General features: G+C 41.2%; 3 protein-coding genes across 4 annotated transcripts; 2 read left to right on the plus strand and 1 right to left on the minus strand.

Annotated features, from left to right (window-relative positions):
- The first annotated feature begins 4,825 nt into the window (after positions 1 to 4,825).
- Positions 4,826 to 10,812, plus strand: ttll9 (tubulin tyrosine ligase-like family, member 9). Of its 2 annotated transcripts, XM_061075417.1 has the most exons (16): positions 4,826 to 4,863; positions 5,095 to 5,171; positions 5,553 to 5,657; positions 6,085 to 6,131; positions 6,211 to 6,303; positions 6,387 to 6,498; positions 6,625 to 6,810; positions 6,885 to 6,953; positions 7,044 to 7,134; positions 7,307 to 7,347; positions 7,443 to 7,530; positions 7,729 to 7,787; positions 7,903 to 8,099; positions 9,766 to 9,879; positions 10,103 to 10,227; positions 10,408 to 10,812. In XM_061075417.1, the coding sequence occupies exons 3-16, from the start codon at positions 5,643 to 5,645 to the stop codon at positions 10,476 to 10,478; spliced, it is 1,308 nt and encodes a 435-aa protein (XP_060931400.1). In that variant the 5' UTR covers positions 4,826 to 4,863; positions 5,095 to 5,171; positions 5,553 to 5,642; the 3' UTR covers positions 10,479 to 10,812. The 2 variants fall into 2 exon arrangements, with proteins under 2 accessions (XP_060931400.1, XP_060931401.1); XM_061075418.1 differs by lacking the exons at positions 4,826 to 4,863; positions 5,095 to 5,171 and having other exon boundaries at positions 5,537 to 5,657.
- Positions 10,806 to 14,882, minus strand: fam217ba (family with sequence similarity 217 member Ba). The gene is made up of 4 exons (XM_061075415.1): positions 14,244 to 14,882; positions 14,060 to 14,159; positions 13,685 to 13,749; positions 10,806 to 13,581 (listed from the first exon to the last, which is right to left on the minus strand). The coding sequence occupies exons 1-4, from the start codon at positions 14,348 to 14,350 to the stop codon at positions 12,150 to 12,152; spliced, it is 1,704 nt and encodes a 567-aa protein (XP_060931398.1). The 5' UTR covers positions 14,351 to 14,882; the 3' UTR covers positions 10,806 to 12,149.
- A 200-nt stretch (positions 14,883 to 15,082) lies between these two features.
- Positions 15,083 to 16,919, plus strand: ppp1r3da (protein phosphatase 1, regulatory subunit 3Da). Its single transcript, XM_061075419.1, has 2 exons — positions 15,083 to 15,215; positions 15,524 to 16,919. Exon 2 carries the CDS (start codon positions 15,552 to 15,554, stop codon positions 16,470 to 16,472), a length of 921 nt encoding a protein of 306 aa, XP_060931402.1. The 5' UTR covers positions 15,083 to 15,215; positions 15,524 to 15,551; the 3' UTR covers positions 16,473 to 16,919.
- Positions 16,920 to 18,526: the final 1,607 nt, after the last annotated feature.

The raw sequence follows: 18,526 nt of genomic DNA on the forward strand, positions 1-18,526 counted from the left end.
CTTCCTCCAAAGAAACAGTGATTTTGTATGTACATTTTGTATGTGCTTGTAACATGTTAACTGTGGCTTCCTATAGGCATCAGAGGCTTAAATAAAACATATGGTCATGGTATACATTCCAAGATGATTCCTGCTGCAACTTTTTTTTGTTTTTCTTGGCCTTCCCTCATGTTTTATCAGAAAACATTTTCATGTGCAAAAGCTGGTGATGTGCACACTCTCTACCCCTGCAGTGCCGTTGAGCTACTGAAGTAGGAAGCAGAGAAACAATAAACCACAGGAATTTCCGTCTCAGAGGCTGCAAATAAGCAGGTTTGTGGTTATCAGTATGAAGAACAGTGATGTAACAAAGAGTCTAACAAGGGCATGAAATCAAGCACAGAGAGAAAGAAGATCTCAACTGTGATGTAGAGCCGCAGATAACTTTTTTCAATATAGGCAAAAGCCGCACTACCTGCTCTTCATTACGCTTTATATCTAGTGAGATGCAGCAGTGAAAGACAGAAACACCTTTGCACACACACACCTATATAATCTTGAGATGAAATCTTTATTTCCTGGCTGTTGATCAGTCGCAGTCTAAATCCTGGCGGCATCAGTGGAATATTCTTTGTAGTTGAGTATATCGCTCAGGGATATGCAGGACAGAGACAATCTGTCATGTCACAATCGCATCTCACAGTTTGCTTCTCCCTGGGCAATTTCAGTGCACAGATTGCATTACATCGTTTCAACATGAGGAATATCCAGAGAAAGTCAGCAAGATGCCTCCTTTATGAGGAACAGCTAATGCCCCTGGATCCCAGAGACGTCCTGCTCCATGGTTGCAGTTGAGGGACATAGTGTTAATGATGTTATCAATTAGGTGCAATAATGTTCGGATGCAACACCTAGAAGTTCGAACCACACCCACCTCCTGCCAGATGCTGCATTAGCTATTAGTTCTCACCCTAATATTGCTGCTATATTGGACCAGGCTGGACTTTAGTCTGTATTCTTATTGATTCAATGTAATTATATTTTTGGTGAATGAATAAACACAACCTCTCTGATTGGTTGTCGCCCATCACCCCATCAAACAAAGCAACGTAAACTAACAATAAAGTTGGATTTCAACTTGAGATCCATGAAAAACATGGGTTCATCTAAACAAATACCATTCCTAAATACTGGTAATCATAAAGTTGTTGACAAAGACAAAAAAACATAAACAGGCAGCCACGCTATAAGCACAGCTGCTACTGGAGAAATAACCCTGTCATTTAACTGATTATAAAGGCTTCAGAAATAGGGTATGTCGGTCTGTGGTGGAAGAAAACTCCTGGCAAAGGGAGAACTTTGGAAGACACGAAGGGACGATGCAGTAATTTGTCTACATTGTGATTAAAAGTAAGGGAGCATGTGGGTGGCTGCAATGCATTTCCTTGAAAACTAGAAATATCTTAAGTAAATAAGTGTGTTTGTCTGCAGGTGTGCCGGAGTCAGAGCAAAACACCCAGCTGCCATCGCATTACCATAAATCAAACATCTTCAAATACTCAGCCCCTTCCGCGCTGCAAGATCATAGACTCTGCTCCCAGTGAGTGGTTGCTCTGTTAAAAAGGTGATTGGACCTGCAGGCAATCTAACACACACATATACACACACAGACACACACATACAGGTAGAGAGTGGGAGAAGTTGAGGGCAGGGCCCATGCAGAAGTGGATGTAGTAAAACAAAAATTATCCTATATATATATAAATATATATATATATGACATATATATAGTTTTCTGCCTGTTTTTACATGTTTTGGTCATTTTAGTCATCGCATTCCTCATCTAATATTAGACAGGTCATGTAGCTCCAGCTGATCTGGAGGAGGTGGGGGAATATTAATTGACACTTTTTTGGAAACTAAAGTATGTAGATCTCTACTGCAGCAAAAGGAAACACCTGGGTACTTGTTTCTTCTGCCTGAGGCTTGCCCAAGCAGATGATGTGGATGATATTTAAAAGAAAAATTATGCTATCTTAGGCTATAGCCAGCAGTTTTGGAAATATGATATAAACAACACATCATCTCTTCCGTTGTTTAAAAATAAAAGCATAATTAAGCACTCGATAGAAAATCGGTTTTCCTCACCACGTTGTGTTTTGTAATGATTATAAAACGTATACGTGGCTACAAGGTTTTGGCGCTGGGTTTTGGCTCAGCTGAGGGATCCTACACAATGCTGAGAAGCCTGGACTATGTTCTCTACTGTAGTGTACACCTTGGTAGCCTGCCAAACCATACATCTATATATTTAATTAAGTCCTCCTGATTCTAACCTGTTCTAATTATTTATGTCAGAGTCTAGAGTAAGGTTGATTGTTTGATAAGTGGTGGGTGGTTGAGAAGAAACGAGACAGTGACCTGTCCATTTATGTAGCTTTTCACAGGAATCTGGCTCTGAACGTTCTCCTTACAGCAATAACACAGAGGAGTTTAAAGCAATAAATTGTAATGTTTTCACGAATAAGGTAAAGATCGAGCTGTTATAACGCAATACCCATTGGAAATTGGTGGGACAAAAACAACCAAAGCCTGATGGCTCAAACTTGATCTTCCTCGCCAACAGATTTGAGAGAGTGAGGATGAATGAACCGTTTTTCTGGACAAACTTCAACATTAACCAAGTTCTCCCCCAGGGCTCTGTCCTCCCTCCTCTCCGAATTGCTCTGTACATTATTGGCTGCCACCGTGCGACTGAAAACCATCACATTGTGGGGTTTGCAGATGGTGTCCGAAAAAGACCCTCACTATTACGGATTATGTCAAAAAAGCCTTTTTTAGAACTTAGTGTAACAAATACGAAGGGTGTGCGTATTGATTGCAGATGTCATGACTATGTCAACATCCTGTCATCTTGAAAATCAATGGTCCAGATTTAGAAATCATTGAGTTTGACTTGGGCACTGTAATGTTTGAAAGACTTTAAAACCAAAAATCTTTTTCAATAGTTCAACAGGTCCCTGATCTTTTACTGAGTAAATCTTTTGCTTTTTTCTTCAATCTTAAACATTAAATGTATTATAGTCTCTCAACAGAAAAATGTGTCTGAGTTGTCTGACAAACAGTTGTTGAAGGAATCAGAATATATCCTGTCTGACAGCATACGTCGTCTGTTTCAGACCTTTGCCTTCAGGGTCTGCCTCCATTTACCCGACAGACACAGACACTCCTTCTCAGCCAGTTCAATACTAAACTCCAGTAGAGGAAGACATCAACTTGACTTCGGTAAATATTGCTTTTAATATTAGTATAACATAAACATAGACTGCTCAGGTGTTGTTTGTTTTTCTTTCTTCTTTTTTTACCTTTTATTATATTGTATCATGTTTCTAATTGCCTTATGCGTTTTTTTAAAATCTTGTGTTATTACTGTTGCACAACCAATTGCCCCTCTGGGGACATAAAAAGTTCTGCCTGACTTGACTTGACTTGAAGTATGATCCATCTCTCCCCACTCCAGACTTTTCTTTCGTAATCTTCTTGTCAGGGTAAATCACTATGTGCAATCACTGCGCCATTTGTCCCTCAGGCATGTTTTGTCACTGAAGATCATACAGAAAAGTTCAGCGTGTGCAAAAATGTATCCATATATATTTGAGTTGTTTATGTAAATAACAGTATTTATTATTCTATTGGTGGGCAAATTGTAGCATTATTATAAAATGATAATACAATATAAGTAATATTACGCGTAATTTAATTATCATGCCGTAGTTTTGATTTCTTATGTCAGAATATAGCATTGATAAGATGGTGAAATAGTAAGGGATCAAGTTGGACATTATGTTTAACTTTGCATTTCCAAAGTGAACACATATTTTGGCTAAATTTAAACTTTAAGCGATATAAATATAGCTTGACATATCTACTGATAGATGCTATCAAAGACAATACACATAGGTAAATTATTTGACATCTTAAGTGCTGGATATATTTATTGCTGGGTACCAATAAAGGGAATGAATACACATTTGCTGCAATTGTCATTCTTTTCAAGGTTTTGGGGCCACAAGGTGGTGATGTGATTGTAAAGTTGAGGATTGATGATGGGTATAAGCTAATCAGAAGAAAAAAAACAAGAGAGAAAGAAGGCTTACCTAAAATCAAAATGGAGACAGTATATTGGAAATTATACGAATTCAAATGTGTGTGATTTTTAGCCTTATAATAACAACCTTGTAAATTCTATAGATTTGTAATACATTTTAATTGTTTTTAATTTGACCATCATTTAAATGATGTAGTCTCCACTTTTATTATAAATGAGGGTAAGCCAAATAATGTTGAAATAAAAAATTAGCATAATGCAATAGTAAACTGCTCCACAACCTAGACACTCTCCAAAATTACCACACACGATCAAAACTACTCTAAATCACTTTAAACAAAGACATACACACAGTAACAAGCTTAATGGGGGATTAGGTCTTCACCTTTATTATAAATAAAGTTTGAGGCTTCACTACGGTAACAACCCTGGGACAATTCCCCTCTGACGGTCCCATGTGCAGTTACCACGGTAACGGCTGTTGCCAAACACCACTACGCAGCATCGTAGCCACGGATGCGGAGCTTTCCTTACTCAACTCAACTTATCTTGTTGTTTAACTACAATAACAACCACCACGGTAACGTGTTATCGTTACACGGTGCGTGCATCTGTAACAGTGTAAATAATTCACTTGTGTTTATTGTTAAATTCCTGTCAAGCTTGCGACTGCAACCATAGTTTTACCGTATGGGTTTTATTTTGAAAACCCACAGAGGAAGTTCGTGTTGTACTAAATGTGACGTACTTCGACGTATTTCTGTATCACACTATTGGTAAGTTGCCGCTCTGACATAAACTAATTACTGTAAGCTACGTTTCATATGCTGTTTAAAATATATCAGCATTTACCACTGAATTGTCTATTAAGTGAAATTCTTGTGGAATTCGTAGTTGTATTGCTTTGTAAAGAATGTATATTAACGAGCAGTGTTTAGCTAGCTGCTAAAGGTTCAAAGGAGTGTATGTGACACGTACGTGCACTAATATTGAACTCTCCTTTGTAGTTTGAGTGGGAACAGACTCGATCAACTCACAAGTGCATTTCACAACTGGGGTTGTGTGTTTGTCCAATGTATTGCAGGTATGTTTATTAAGAGTTGTTAAATATTTTATTGAAGTGTAGCTTGCTAGTTAGACTCGCTGAAGTTAATGTGCATTTCAGATGTGTTATATTTAGTTGTCACCACAAGATGGCAGCATTGTCTTTATTTCTGTGCTGTTAATACAAAAAAGAGCTTTGGCCTGTGTTAATATGCTTATTCAATGTGTAATTTAAGATGAGCTATTTTAGATACTGTCAGTATAAATAATTGAATTATTTTCCTTAACAAAGTTAGCACTATACAATCACTTATCTCTTAGTAGCAAACAATCTCACACTGTGGTTCGAGTGGGAACAGACGCAATCAACTTACAACTGTACTTCACAGCTGTGGTTGTGTGTTTGTCCTATGTATTGCAGAATAAACCAGTCCAACTGCTCCATACAATCCTACCTCCTGTGAAGTGCGTTCAAATAGCAGCACAGCAATATAGAGAACGTCACACATCCATGGCAAAGAATAAGGTAAAGTGACGGCGCCACGTGCAGACATGTTTGTAGTTCTTCTATTTACATGATAATAGATGTGGATGTGCTGTAGCAAACCGTAGCTCGTGTTAACTGAGTTTAACGTCATGAGAACTCATAAGCTAGTTAAAGGAGACATCTTGGCGAGGTTGGTTTAAACTCTTTTTGAAAGAAATAGCAAATGACCAGGAAGTAGGTGAGGGGTATAAGAGGCATAAACTGGGAGTTAGCTTGTAAACTTCATCAGTTGCTATCTGACGAATGGTTAACAGCTGTAAAGTGCAGTAAATAATAACAATTTTACTCGTCATGTCACTACTAATACTACAACTACAACTACTACTACTTATAATAATAATAATAATAATTTTGAACTTCTGATTGTTGGGATTTAATTCTTGGTTTGCTTTCTTCACCTTTGCAGACGCCTGGATACAAATGTTCATACAACTTTGGCAAAGTCGAGGAGCGGTGGGTGTTTTTATACATTTACTTTGAACCTTCATTCAGAACCACAGTCAACAAACACAGTGTTCTTATGTCTCATCAGGGAACCAAGAACTTGTGTGCGTTTCAAATGCGGACTACTCAACACCATACAGAACGTCCTGCACCAAAGACCTGGCTGGATTGAAGTCAAAGAGTGAGTATGGTTGTTCTTGTTTTTCGTTTTTACACCAGCATCCTTCACTGGTTTATATCTGCTCTCTTTTCACTTCCTTGCAGTGATGGAGATTGGGATTTCAACTGGTGTGACGTGGGCTGGCTCAGGGAGAATTTTGATCATACGTACATGGAGGAGCATGTGCGGGTTAACCACTTTCGCAACCATTATGAGGTGAGGAGGCATCGGTCCAGCCTGCTATACGAAACTGTAACCTGGATATATTAGCAGTAATAGTAAAATCAAAAGGGACGTGGCATATCTTTATGTACATATATATTTTTTTGTTTTATATTACAGCTGACTCGCAAAAACCTCATGGTGAAAAACCTCAAAAGGTACAAGAAGAACCTTGAAAGAGATGCTGGCCACATGGAGGCATCCAAATGTGATTTCTTCCCCTGCACCTTTGCACTCCCCAGCGAGTATCATCTTTTTGTGGAGGAGTTCAAAAGAATCCCTGGCAACATCTGGATCATGAAGCCAGTTAGTGAAGGCACACTGCAGATGTAATCCAGTGCAATACAAATTCACTCAAATTAACTGGTTCGTTTATTTAGGTGGCAAAATCCCAAGGGAAAGGCATTTTTCTGTTCAGGAAACTGAAAGACATCATGGATTGGAAGAAGGTAATGTGTGCTGATTTTATTGAATAATTGGGAATATGTTCAATGGCTAATACAAACTGCTTACAGACTGATAACACTGTGCTCACACAGGATGGCCCCCGCTCAGAGGAGCAGAAGGATGCAGCCCAAGTGGAAAGTTACGTGGCCCAACGCTACATAGAGAACCCCTACCTAATTAATGGTAACAAACTGGATGAGTAATCCAATTTATTTTAAATTGCTTTTTGAACAATCATTGAACGTTCTAACAAATAATTTTACAAAAAGACAAATTGGGACCAAGAGGATTCATGACCAAAACAGAAGAGTAACAAATTCTCCCTTCAGCTCTTTTATACTTTTTGTCTCCACAGGCAGGAAATTTGATCTGAGGATCTACATTCTGGTCACCTCCGTATGTATTGAGCATTTTAAATCACAGACGTTTACACAAAACGTAAGTCTTTCTGAATGCATGAATAAATGTGTGTCCTTCTTTTTATATTTCAGTATGTTCCCTTGAAGGCCTGGCTGTATCGAGATGGCTTTGCTCGCTTCTCAAGCACCCGCTTCTCTCTGAGGACCATTGATGACAAGTGTATCTTTTATTTGTTTGTGTCATGACATGTAAGAGTTTCTTTTTTAATACCAGCAATTCTCTGCACAAAGTGAGCCTTGTGAAATATTCAAGCAGGATTTGTTTTGAAAAGCTCAGTGTGACATCATTTCTGAGGCTCATCCTCGTGGATAGTTACTGCAGCAAACTTCTCAAATTCTCCTTAATGCCTGTCGTTAGATATGCATCTCACCAATGTGGCTGTTCAAAAAACAGCACCTGACTACGATCCTGAAAAGGTCCGCAGTTAAACAACCTCACATGATCTAATGTTGTATTTCCTGTTAAAAATGTCTCTCTTTTAAGTAATTCTATGTTATATATTGTTGCATTGTTGTATCTATCTCTAAGTAGGGATGTAAGTGGCAGATGCAGCAGCTTCGAAGATACCTGACTGCAAAGCACGGCACAGGGATGATAGAAACCCTGTTCATAGAGATGGATAACATCTTTGTACGCAGTCTCCTGAGTGTACAAAAGATCATCATCAATGACAAACACTGCTTTGAGCTTTACGGCTACGACATTCTGCTGGATGAGAACCTCAAACCGTAAGTGGTCCTAAACACAGTGTCCGCACGGCAACACAGTGCATCACACGCTACATATTTTCACTCACAAACATGTGCTGCTCAGGCATGCATGCTCACAGATAAGCACAGTAAAGCACATGTCATGACAAGCAAACATGGTACCTTTGACTAGAGATCATGGATCAGTCAAAACAAAGCAATAAATCTGCCAGTGTTCCAGGGTTCTAGAAATATCCTCATAACGCACAACAGTGTATCTGAAAAACTGACAGGTGTGCAATACGTGATTGCACACTGTTGTAAATAATAACACGCATACACTAATGACCTTAATGCAAATATTGTATTGTTCTTTCAGTGTGCTTGGCCTGAATACAACCCCCTTACAAAATACATCTTTACAACATTTGACACCCCTCCCCTCTTCATACTTGGTATCTCCAATCTAACCTGTTATCTAGGAGAAATTTAAGCTGAAGAGAAACAGTGTTACAAAGATGAATGGGAGAAGACCTCCCAGAAGAGTAGATAAAGTATTTTCTCACTGGACGAACATGGGAGTCAGTCAGTCTCCCCTCTCACACCTGCAGCATGTGCAGAGTGCAGCTGGGAGGTTCCTGACTATCTCCCAAAGAATGTGCCATAATTCCCCTTTATTTTCCTCCCTCCACTGACTTCCTGTCAGCTTTAGTGTTCATTTTAAACTGTTCTTGATAGATTGTTCCTATCTGTCTGAACTTTAACTCCCTGCGACCAACAGAGGTCACTCAGGCCCTCTAACCACTCATTGCTCCTCGTCACCCCTCGTGCTCTGGGCTTTCTCAGTTGTGGGCGTGTTTGTGGGACAAACTACCCCACAGCTCATGGCCAGCCTCTCCTCTTTGCCTTTCAACTGTAGCTACATATTAGCTCCTGAATTAGTCATTTCAAAATGTGTTTTTTTTTGCTCAATGTTCTGCCTCGATCTCTGCAGCATATGTGTGTATGTTAGTCAAGCACTTTGGTCAGCTTCTGAATTTAGTTATTTAATGTTATTACCTCTTGGATTCTTAATCCTAGTCCTAAATTTGCAGTTGTTTAACTCATATTTAATGACCTACAAATTGATGGACAAAAGGTCTAGCTAAACAGCTTTAAAATGACTGTTATTTTTTAATTTGAGAAGTTTAATTTGAAATCACTGACCATCAGGTAATGTATTTGAATAAAGTGAATTGATTGATTTATTTGAAAAGGAATTGATTGCACTCTGACACAGCAATATACATGTCATATCATTGACCAGACAATATTACTTTGCGTCATTTGATTTGGGTTATGCAGAGAGTTAAAAAAGGTTAGTGAGTTGTATTCCAGAGTCAAGGCAGACATGAAGGGGCCCAACACTTAGATTAATGCGAGCACGTCCACGACTATGTAATCAAGCTGGTAGGAGTTGAATTTCAATACCAGAAGCATGAAAACCTAATCCAGTCTGGGAGCTAAGAGAGCTGGAACACTTTAATGCCGTTGCAGATAAATCTGTGATGACAACAGACAATCATTTGACACTTTTGACAAAGCTTTTAACCTCATTTAACAATCTTTATTCAACTGTTTGCTGCCTCTCGCTGTTCGGCCCTATATCGGCTCAAAAGGTAATGCAAATTTCTTGTGAATCTCATCGCCCTCCATCTATTTGCAGGTGGTTGATTGAGGTGAATGCCTCTCCGTCACACACCCCCAGCAGTCAAGAGGATTACGAGATGAAGAGCAGGCTACTGGAAGACACTTTGAATGTTGTTGATATGGAGGAAAGGTAAAGGCCTTTCTGTCATCATGTTTAACTTTTTATCATCAGGGAAGAACGTGTGTCTATGTTAATTCTAGAAGTCACACTTTTAATCGATATCTGTCAACATTTTGAGGTTTAAACTACAGAGGATATTTATTTTATAAGGCATTGATAAACAGATCATAAGGTGATTTTATCTTTCTGCCACGCTGCTGCTGCTGAGTTCACACTGTTTTTATCTCATTAGGCTGACGGGCAAGGAGAAAAGGGTTGGTGGCTACGATCTCATGTGGAACGATGGCCCTGTCTACAGAGAGGATGCCAACCCGGAAACATTTGGGAGTTCGTGTTTCACTTCCAACACACACCTAGGTAATTGATCTGTGCTGCTAATGCAAACTTTTTGAGGCAGTGATGCACCCCATTCCTGAGATATAATTAAGCAAAATTTTACGTTCAAAAGAAAAACTATTGTGTTTGATCACAGGATATGTGGGGAAGCCTTTGTCATGACTAATATTACTAAATACTGCATTTTTTTCTTTGTTGCAGGGTGTGTGAATGACAGAGAGAAACAGCTTCGTCAGCTACTTAAACCGTTTCCAGTTCAGAAGAAGACGTGATCACTCTCATGATTTCTATATCCAGCTATAATAGGAGTTGGGATGAAAGTTTGGCATCATCTAGGTGTGTGTGTTTGAGAGTAGAAAGCCTTCAGTGAACACAAAAAAAAACACAAGTTCAGTGTGATGATCGGATCAGATTTTAAACTTGGTTAAAATTGTCATGTGTTGAAACTACTTCTACTACACAATTCGTTTAATTATAGAGTTCAAAGAAAAGTTTATAGGTGTAAAATATTTTGCTAGTGAATGCAGTGATTAGCTTGATTTAATGACCACGAGATTTGTAATATTTGGGATTGTAGCTTTGGGTCAATAAAAAGACAGTTGTAAATGGTTTAGCTCCTTGTGTGCAAAACATTTATTTCTTTGCCTTACAAATACTTGCATTCAACATTGAGAAAATAAGTACCACAATCTTTCTGCGTGCGAGTCAATAGCGTACACATCAATAATAACAGCGCCACCCCTGGCCCCTGATCTATGGCTTGGATACTTTACATGAATGTGAAGTAAAGTGGTGCAGTCTAGATAGATGTCACTTACACTGCCGAAGTGTTCTAATTGATCTTTTGCACATGGTAAATCACTAACACATGAGACACTCTAATTAAAAAATGGTTTTCTGAAGACTTCAAGTGTTGTTCCAGCCAAAACATTAATTCACTGAATCCTCAGAATGGCCAATGCTACAGCATCAGTAGACAAGGATATACATTCAGCTCTTTTACTTAATATTTTTTCTCTTTCTGTGCATGATGTAAACAAAAGAATGAACATGATGAAAACAAGTCAACCACAACACGTTTCATAAATATAACTATGGCATATAAAATTTGGAAAAATATGCTTTTACATTCGTAGCAAACATTTCACCATCTTCTTCAATGATATACAGAGCTCAGCTCTATGCAAAATACAGTTTGTTATCAAGCCGTTCAAACATGAAAAGCCCTTGTAACCAAAAATGTAAAACCATCGTACAAATATATCTGAAACAATCTACATTACTGCAGTACACACCACTCACTGTGCCCCCATCTCTTCAGCCAAAGATGCTTTAACTGAATGTGTCTTAAAACATGAGGCACTAAAGAAAATATTGAAACATCAAGTAATGTAAAAGCCTTGAAAACAACTACATTCCAACATCGAAAAAACTCCACTAGCAACGGCTACGGTCGTCTTAAATGAGTAACATGTAATGGTTTGTGTGAAACTTCACTATGGATTACCAATGCTGGAAGCTGTCCGACAGTATTATAGATGCTTATTTAATGCTTATTTTAACATCAGTAGCACATTAAGAGATGAATGCAGTGCAACAGTGTTTAGTTTATACAAGAGCTGTCTATTTAGAATCATTAGTTGTGTTAAGGTTCATAATGAACATTGTGTCAAAACACAGCCTGATGATATAATTACTGTACATTTGAAAATAAACACTTTTCTGTTCTAGTGTCATGAATGTGATTTTATCTCTATTCTAGCTACTCTGTGCCGGGTTAGTTTTTACCTTTTGAAGGCTGCACACCACTGACTGATTTAGACTGCTGTACAACAGTTACAACATGTTAGTATTGCACAGATTACACAGAAAGCAAGCATAGATTGAAGCTCCTGTACCAAGTAACTAGTGAGTAAAAGCACTACACTGAAGATCTACGCGGGTTACTTTGAAACAAAGTGCACATTTTTTGTTTTTCCATTCTGCTTATTACTGAGCGGGGCTTTGGAGAGCGATGGTGGCTCTTTAGCAGCTCTTTTCATGGATGTTTTAGTGGCCTGACCTCCCACCTCTGCTCTCTGCCACTCCTTCTCCACTTTCTTAGAGGTGATGACCTCTCTTTTACTTGCGGCTGAAACGCGTTTCTCCGCACTGGCTCCTTTTATGTCACCGGGCATCTTTTTAACATCTGTCTCGGAGTTGGCTCTAACCCGGCTCTTCCTGACCTGACCTCTACAATTTGGGTTTGTCCCAGATTCCTGGGGTTGTTTTCGGGCGTTGCCCGTGGCCTGCATGTGCCTGAGATGACCCTTTGCGGCCGAGGGGCTAACTGGGGTCTGGGCTCCTCCTCCACCCCCACCTGGTCCTCCTGGGCTCCTGCCGTCGTTGGAAGGCGCTCGGGTTTCGCTGCTGCTCCGCTTCGCCGGTGCCCCGGGTCCAGCTCTGCGCTCGAGCAGGGGGCTAAGCCGCGAGTGCCGCTGGTAGGCATAGGCAGAGCAGCTTCCGTTGCACATCGGGTAGCGAACGTGACAGTGAGGGCAAACTGGAAAGCGGGAGAGCTGGTGCTGAGTTGAGGCAGGTGATGGGGGGTTGGTGACAGGTGCAAACGGGAAGGTGCGCTGGCTTTGCCGCAACCCTTTAGGGGAGTTGAGTCGGGACGGCGGAGCTGTGTGAGGCCTGGTTTGGTGAGCTGTGGTGGCAGAGGGGAAGCTCTGTGGCCTGGTGCGAGTCCCGGGTGGACGACTGCTCTCGGCTTGCACCGTCTGGATCTGGAGCCACTCCAGCTGCAGCAGCCTCTCCAGGTACTTCTCCAAGGTCCCTACGGGTTTGGGGCGGGGGGCACCACGGCCCTCTGTATGGAGAAACACCGCCAGCTGTCTCAGGCTCCAGCTGTTGAAAGGAGGAGGCAGGAATTCTTGGTAACTGTAGCTGGGTGTTTCACTCTCATCTTCATCACCCAACGTCCCATGGGGTCCTGGGATCTCCGGGGGAAAGTCATCACTGTTGATGACCTCTGCTCGCAGGTTGAGGTGAGGAGGGGTACAGGGGGTGCATGGGGAGGGCAGCACAGGTAGCCTCTCGGACTCTGACAGATCACTGGCGCTGTCAGTGTCGTCATCCTTCTGGTTGTAGTGCCTCCGTAGTGCCTCCGGGTTGGGGGCTGGGGAGTGCGTTAGGGGGTGCATTGGCAGGTGTCGTAGCCCAGATATCGGGGAGAGGGGCAGGGAGAGGGCTCGCCGGTTTTTCCCCATTCCCGCACGATTCGGTTGGAGCTCGTTGCCGCACTGTGACATGCGCTGATTTTCTAGTTTCTCCTGCTTCCTCTGCACAGATGAGTGTTTGCGGAGTGGAGGTCTCGAGTCTCCGTCTTCAGGGCTGCAAAGAGGCAGAGAAGTGTCAGGAATGCCTGTTGGTGATTTAGGGTCTAGTGTACCTGAAGCAAATCATTGTCAGAACGTAAACTCTTTTCCACACATACCTGGAGAGTTTGCTTGTGTTCCGTGAGGAGCCACATTTGACCCTTCCACCATTTGACTGTGCACCCTGTAAAATAAACATTATATAAATAATTTCGGACATTGTTTCTCCTCCTATTAAAAGACAAAAATATGTGAAAATTTCTCCAGAATGCGTACATTTTCACCACTTTCTAACTTTCTGCAAATTTTGGGAAGAATTTCAGCATGGTAAAGCCCTCAAAAAGCCAATTAATTTGCCTGAATGATAATAATAATAATAATAATAATAATAATCCTTACAATTTCAATAGGGCCTCACTTGTCAGTGCCTGTCAGTGCTCGGGCCCTAATAATATTAATGTTTCTTTAGATTTTCTAAGTTTCAATTCACTCACCTTCTGCACTGTTGTCACTGTGTCCTTATCCTGACCTGGTCCTGGGAGGCCATTTTTCATTTGGCTCACTGCTTTCTTCATCTTGTTACCTTTCTTGGAACTGTGGAAAACATGACAGTGCTCTGTCAGTCCGAGGCAAAACATGACACATCTAATTTGCATGCATGCAGAAAATTAGGAGCACCTGGTGACTGGTCCGCTATTTTCAGTGTTTTTCACCCGAATCTTCTCCTTGGCGACGATGCGTTTGAGTGTGGTGGATGCTGTGTGCTCCTGCATGATGGGCCCCATGGTGTTAGGTCCCCAGGTGGGGATGCTGTTGTGTGAGGAGTCCAGCGCAATTTCAAACGACACGGTGGCTAAAGAACCCAGCCGACATCTCGGATCAGATACTCCATCCGGAGAACGAGGCTAAAAATACCGGTTTTCTCAAAAGTGGTGCAGTGCATCATGCGCAGATGTCGACGGTCGCTTCTCCGCTGCAGGTTGATCTCGTCCTGGCTGTTTATTGTGGAGCCGTGTGTGTCACAGCTGCAGCGATCGTTTCCTTTTTACAAATAAACTGTCTACAGCAGATGAGTCTCTTTCTCGACTGTCATCCTCGCCGCGATTAAAAAAATCCAAGACGATCAAACAGCGCAGATTCGGCTCGGCTCGCTGTCCCTGTCAGATTGGTTTGTTTACCTGCTGCTCACTGGCTCGCAGCTGGCGTGAAGGGAGCGTGCACGGGTGCATCATGGGAGTTGGAGTTCAGGCAAAAGAAAACCTGCAAGCGATCCTCGGTGAGTCCCCTTGCTTCTGATAAACAGTGAATACAACCGAGGAGAGCACACAACTCCAGACTCACAACTCCAACACAAGACAGATGATGCGTATAGTTATAACAGTGTGTCTTATTTATACTCGGTTTTCCCATGATGCATCAGTAATATTCCGCTCCGTGCCTACTAGTTTCCTGCTACGATATTAGCGGATCTCCATCGACAGCACTGTGTTGTCGTGCATGTGTGTTGCAGATTTCTGTGTTTACATATCCGGTGAGTGACGTGCACGCAGACGCCATCACGCACAGAAACGCGCAGCCGTCACAAAAGCAACTTTAAATGGAGGCCGCCTGGGCTACATCCTGCAGCTTTACGCATCGCATCTTTCCATGGTGAGGTGATGTCAGTGTCTAATTTGAATGAGGTGCATTGTATTGTCATGTTGCAACAGCGCAGAGAGGGAGAGAGATGAGCTGTGTGCGCGCAGGCACGTACTCACAGGGTACACGCCCACTCCCCGTCCTGCAAACCCTGTTTTGTTTGTTCTTACAGATTTGCAGCACACCAACATGTTATGCTAAATAAAAAAGAGGACAGTGAAGTTACAGCTGGGTCGATATGCCTCTGATTCAAAGACATTTTGAGGATTGATGTGACTTAGTGATAGTAAATGGTGCTTTTTTTGTAACTTTCTTCATAGGTGAGCTGCACACCAGGTCTCACAGATCATGGATCGAGGGTGGTTTATAGGACGTGAGAGGATTCCCCAGACAAAATCTGAGCCGCAGATGTCCAGCTGCAATGGTGTCTCAAGGCCCTGCATGACCATCAACTTGACTGGGATGCTTCAAGCAGATAGACCTAATGCAACGAAGAAGCCGATTCCCATCCGCCCGCCAAGCCCCAGAGTGTCATCTCTGCTAAGGGACCAAGAGTTCCACCGCAGCTTCTTCTGTGAACCGACGCCAAAACCTATAATCCGAAAACGCTCCCACTCCCTGCCATCCAGCTTAGAGGGGAAGAAACAATGCAGGAATGTTGGCGTACGGTTCGTCGACTCCTTGGGGCTCGACCTGGAAGACATCAGACTTTTCAGATCTGGAGAGGATCCATCGGTGCCGCATCATGTCACCTTTAGGTTGCTGATGGCTGCAGAGTTGGCGGACGGAAGGCTCCTGGAGATCTCCTTGCCGTACATGAAGCCGGTTTTCTCCGAGCAACCTGGCGACCAACCAGTATTCCTGCAACGTCTCTGTGAGCAGAAAGTGTGTCTGGAGAGAGTTTTCTGTTTCGAACTGGGTGTCATCGGAATCACCCAGGTCGTCAATTTGGACTTTGAGAAAGATGTCACGGCTCGCTTTTCGTTCACAGAGTGGAAGAGCTGCACAGAAACGAAGGCCTCGTGGGTGTCCACCATCACCAAGGCGTGGGAAGGAGGACGCCAACTCAGTTGTGACACATTTCGTTTCCACCTTCCTGTTCCTCCGTTCCTGCAGCCAGGAGCAGTGTTAGAGTTTGCCATTCAGTACAAAGTTGGTGAGGAGGAATACTGGGACAACAATGATGGCGAGAATTATAAGTTAGTTTGCCATAGCTACAAGCTCACTGTGCCGAAAGAATGTGAGGACAGCATGGTGCACTTCATTTAGGCAACTAAAGCAATACAGAAACCTTTTAGAAGCACTTTAGCAAGAGTAGTTTCAGATGTATAACTGCTTTGTCACATAATGTTCATTTTGTTAGGCTAATGCTAGTAGAGGATCCCTTTTGGTCAAGTTAGTTGCAAGATTAACTGTAAATAAACTTGGTGAAACACTGGTGCACTCACACCTGATAGTAACTTTACTGCCACTGTTTTACTATTTTTGATGCACTAAAAATTCCTTGCTATTAAGACTCAAATTGTACTCTACTGGGGGAACATCCAGTAGAGTACAGAGTGCTTCATGAATATTCAGTTGAACTGAAATGACAGCACTTATGGTTATTTGACGAAGAAAACAACAACTTTTATACAATGCAGAACAATCCCTGTAATAGTTTTTTCCTTAATATTTTGGGTTCTTGTCAAACCAAATCTACAAACCATGCAATAGATATGATTAATGTTTTAAAAAAAATAATGAAATCAATGCTGAGTTTGTTAAATAAAATAGCACAATTGCACATAATGTCCAGCGTGTATTATTATTTGTATTTATGTGCGGCACTGTCATTTATATAGGATTAGTGAACATCCCACCTCTCAGCCGTACTCCACTAGCTTCTGTGACTCAGTGTTTTTTTAATCTATGTTTTCAGCTAAATTGAAATAAGCTGCTCTGCAGTAAAGTGATATTCTTTTCATAGAGGACCTCATTAGTGAAGTAACAAAATCCCCAACTCCATCTGATACCCTCTGACATTAGTGTAACTGTGTTGGCTGAGTGAGACACGTATTGATGCAAGGGAAAACTTGTTAAAATGTATCACGCATGCCAGCATGTAAAAATGTTAATGTGTTTAATCCAAATGCAATCACACATGAATTCAGCTGATTCACTGTACTATTTAGTCACTACTTACACTTCTATATAGGTCAAAGGTCGAAATGGTAATAACTTGGGAATAGACAGTATGTTGTGAAAGTAATATAATATATTTGTACCATGATTTGTACATAGTAATATATTTATGTCAATATATGTATATATAAAAAAAATAATATCAATCACTGTAGCATAAAAACGAATTAGTATAACATTACTTATTATTTAATTAACTGACAGTAGAGTGGTCTAAATCTTTGAAAGCACTCTCTCACTCAACCGGAAATCCCCGTCTCCCTTTATCTAAAACTGTCAGCCTGTTAAATACTTGTTTTAATGCCAGCATTATAATTGCAGCAGAGCTCTTCATGTGTCAGCATGTTCATCATGAGGTTTCCTGAGGGAGAAACCACTGACACGTTTTATAACCTGTCACAATAACAATTTCATAACACGTCATATATGAACAGCAGCTGTGATTGGTCAGCAGTGATCACAAGGTAAACACAGACTGTACTTGACCAAAGTGTTGATCTCAACCTCATCCAACCATGATACAAACATATGATGACAAACTTCATTTAAAGGTGATGATTATACTGTAAGGAGACCAGGGCTGCCGAGGGTGGTGGAAAGTGTTGAATCCACTTTAACATGAATAACAATATTACAGTGTTATTCATGTTAAAGTGGATTTATCCAGTACAGAAGAACATAGGATGCTCTGCTCTGGCCGGATGCCAGAGAAACATGTTTCACCTTTTCCATTAACCCTAGAACACTAACGAACAGCTAGTAACACCATCACTAACGTCAGGTGTATTTTACCCGATATAATATACCCGATAAAAACCCTTTTCATCAAAATATATTAAAGTACAACAATACACAGCAAATTTAAGTACTGCAATTTTATTTCCCCCTATACAAGGTCTCATAAAAAGAAAAAAAGGTATCAGGGGGAGACCCTATAAAAAGGCTCTGAAACTTGTGAAAAATAAAGGAATCGTTAATGAAAAAATTCCTAAAAATAAAAATAATGGAGCTGGGAACTTGCACCACTGACTGGCAACTTTGGGAGAGATAAACAAAAAATGGCCTGTGACAGGACACAGCTGTGAATGATATCGGGCGGGCCTGTACGTTGTTACCCCTGAAAAGTAATGAGATCGCCT

The sequence above is a fragment of the Limanda limanda genome, chromosome 7 (genome assembly GCF_963576545.1).
Source record: "Limanda limanda chromosome 7, fLimLim1.1, whole genome shotgun sequence".
NCBI classification, from domain to species: domain Eukaryota; kingdom Metazoa; phylum Chordata; class Actinopteri; order Pleuronectiformes; family Pleuronectidae; genus Limanda; species Limanda limanda.

Bases quoted from the DNA above. Each gene is read 5' to 3' on its own strand.
- fam217ba (XM_061075415.1), bottom strand. From the start codon at position 14,350: ATGGGGCCCATCATGCAGGAGCACACAGCATCCACCACACTCAAACGC. The intron at 13,750-14,059 runs GTGAGTGAATTG...TTTATTTTACAG, and splicing joins CAGTGACAACAGTGCAGAAG to GGTGCACAGTCAAATGGTGG. The intron at 13,582-13,684 runs GTATGTGTGGAA...GCCTCTTTGCAG, and splicing joins AACACAAGCAAACTCTCCAG to CCCTGAAGACGGAGACTCGA.
- ppp1r3da (XM_061075419.1), top strand. From the start codon at position 15,552: ATGGATCGAGGGTGGTTTATAGGACGTGAGAGGATTCCCCAGACAAAA.
- ttll9 (XM_061075417.1), top strand. The intron at 6,811-6,884 runs GTTAGTGAAGGC...TCGTTTATTTAG, and splicing joins ACATCTGGATCATGAAGCCA to GTGGCAAAATCCCAAGGGAA. The intron at 7,135-7,306 runs GTAACAAACTGG...TTGTCTCCACAG, and splicing joins GAACCCCTACCTAATTAATG to GCAGGAAATTTGATCTGAGG.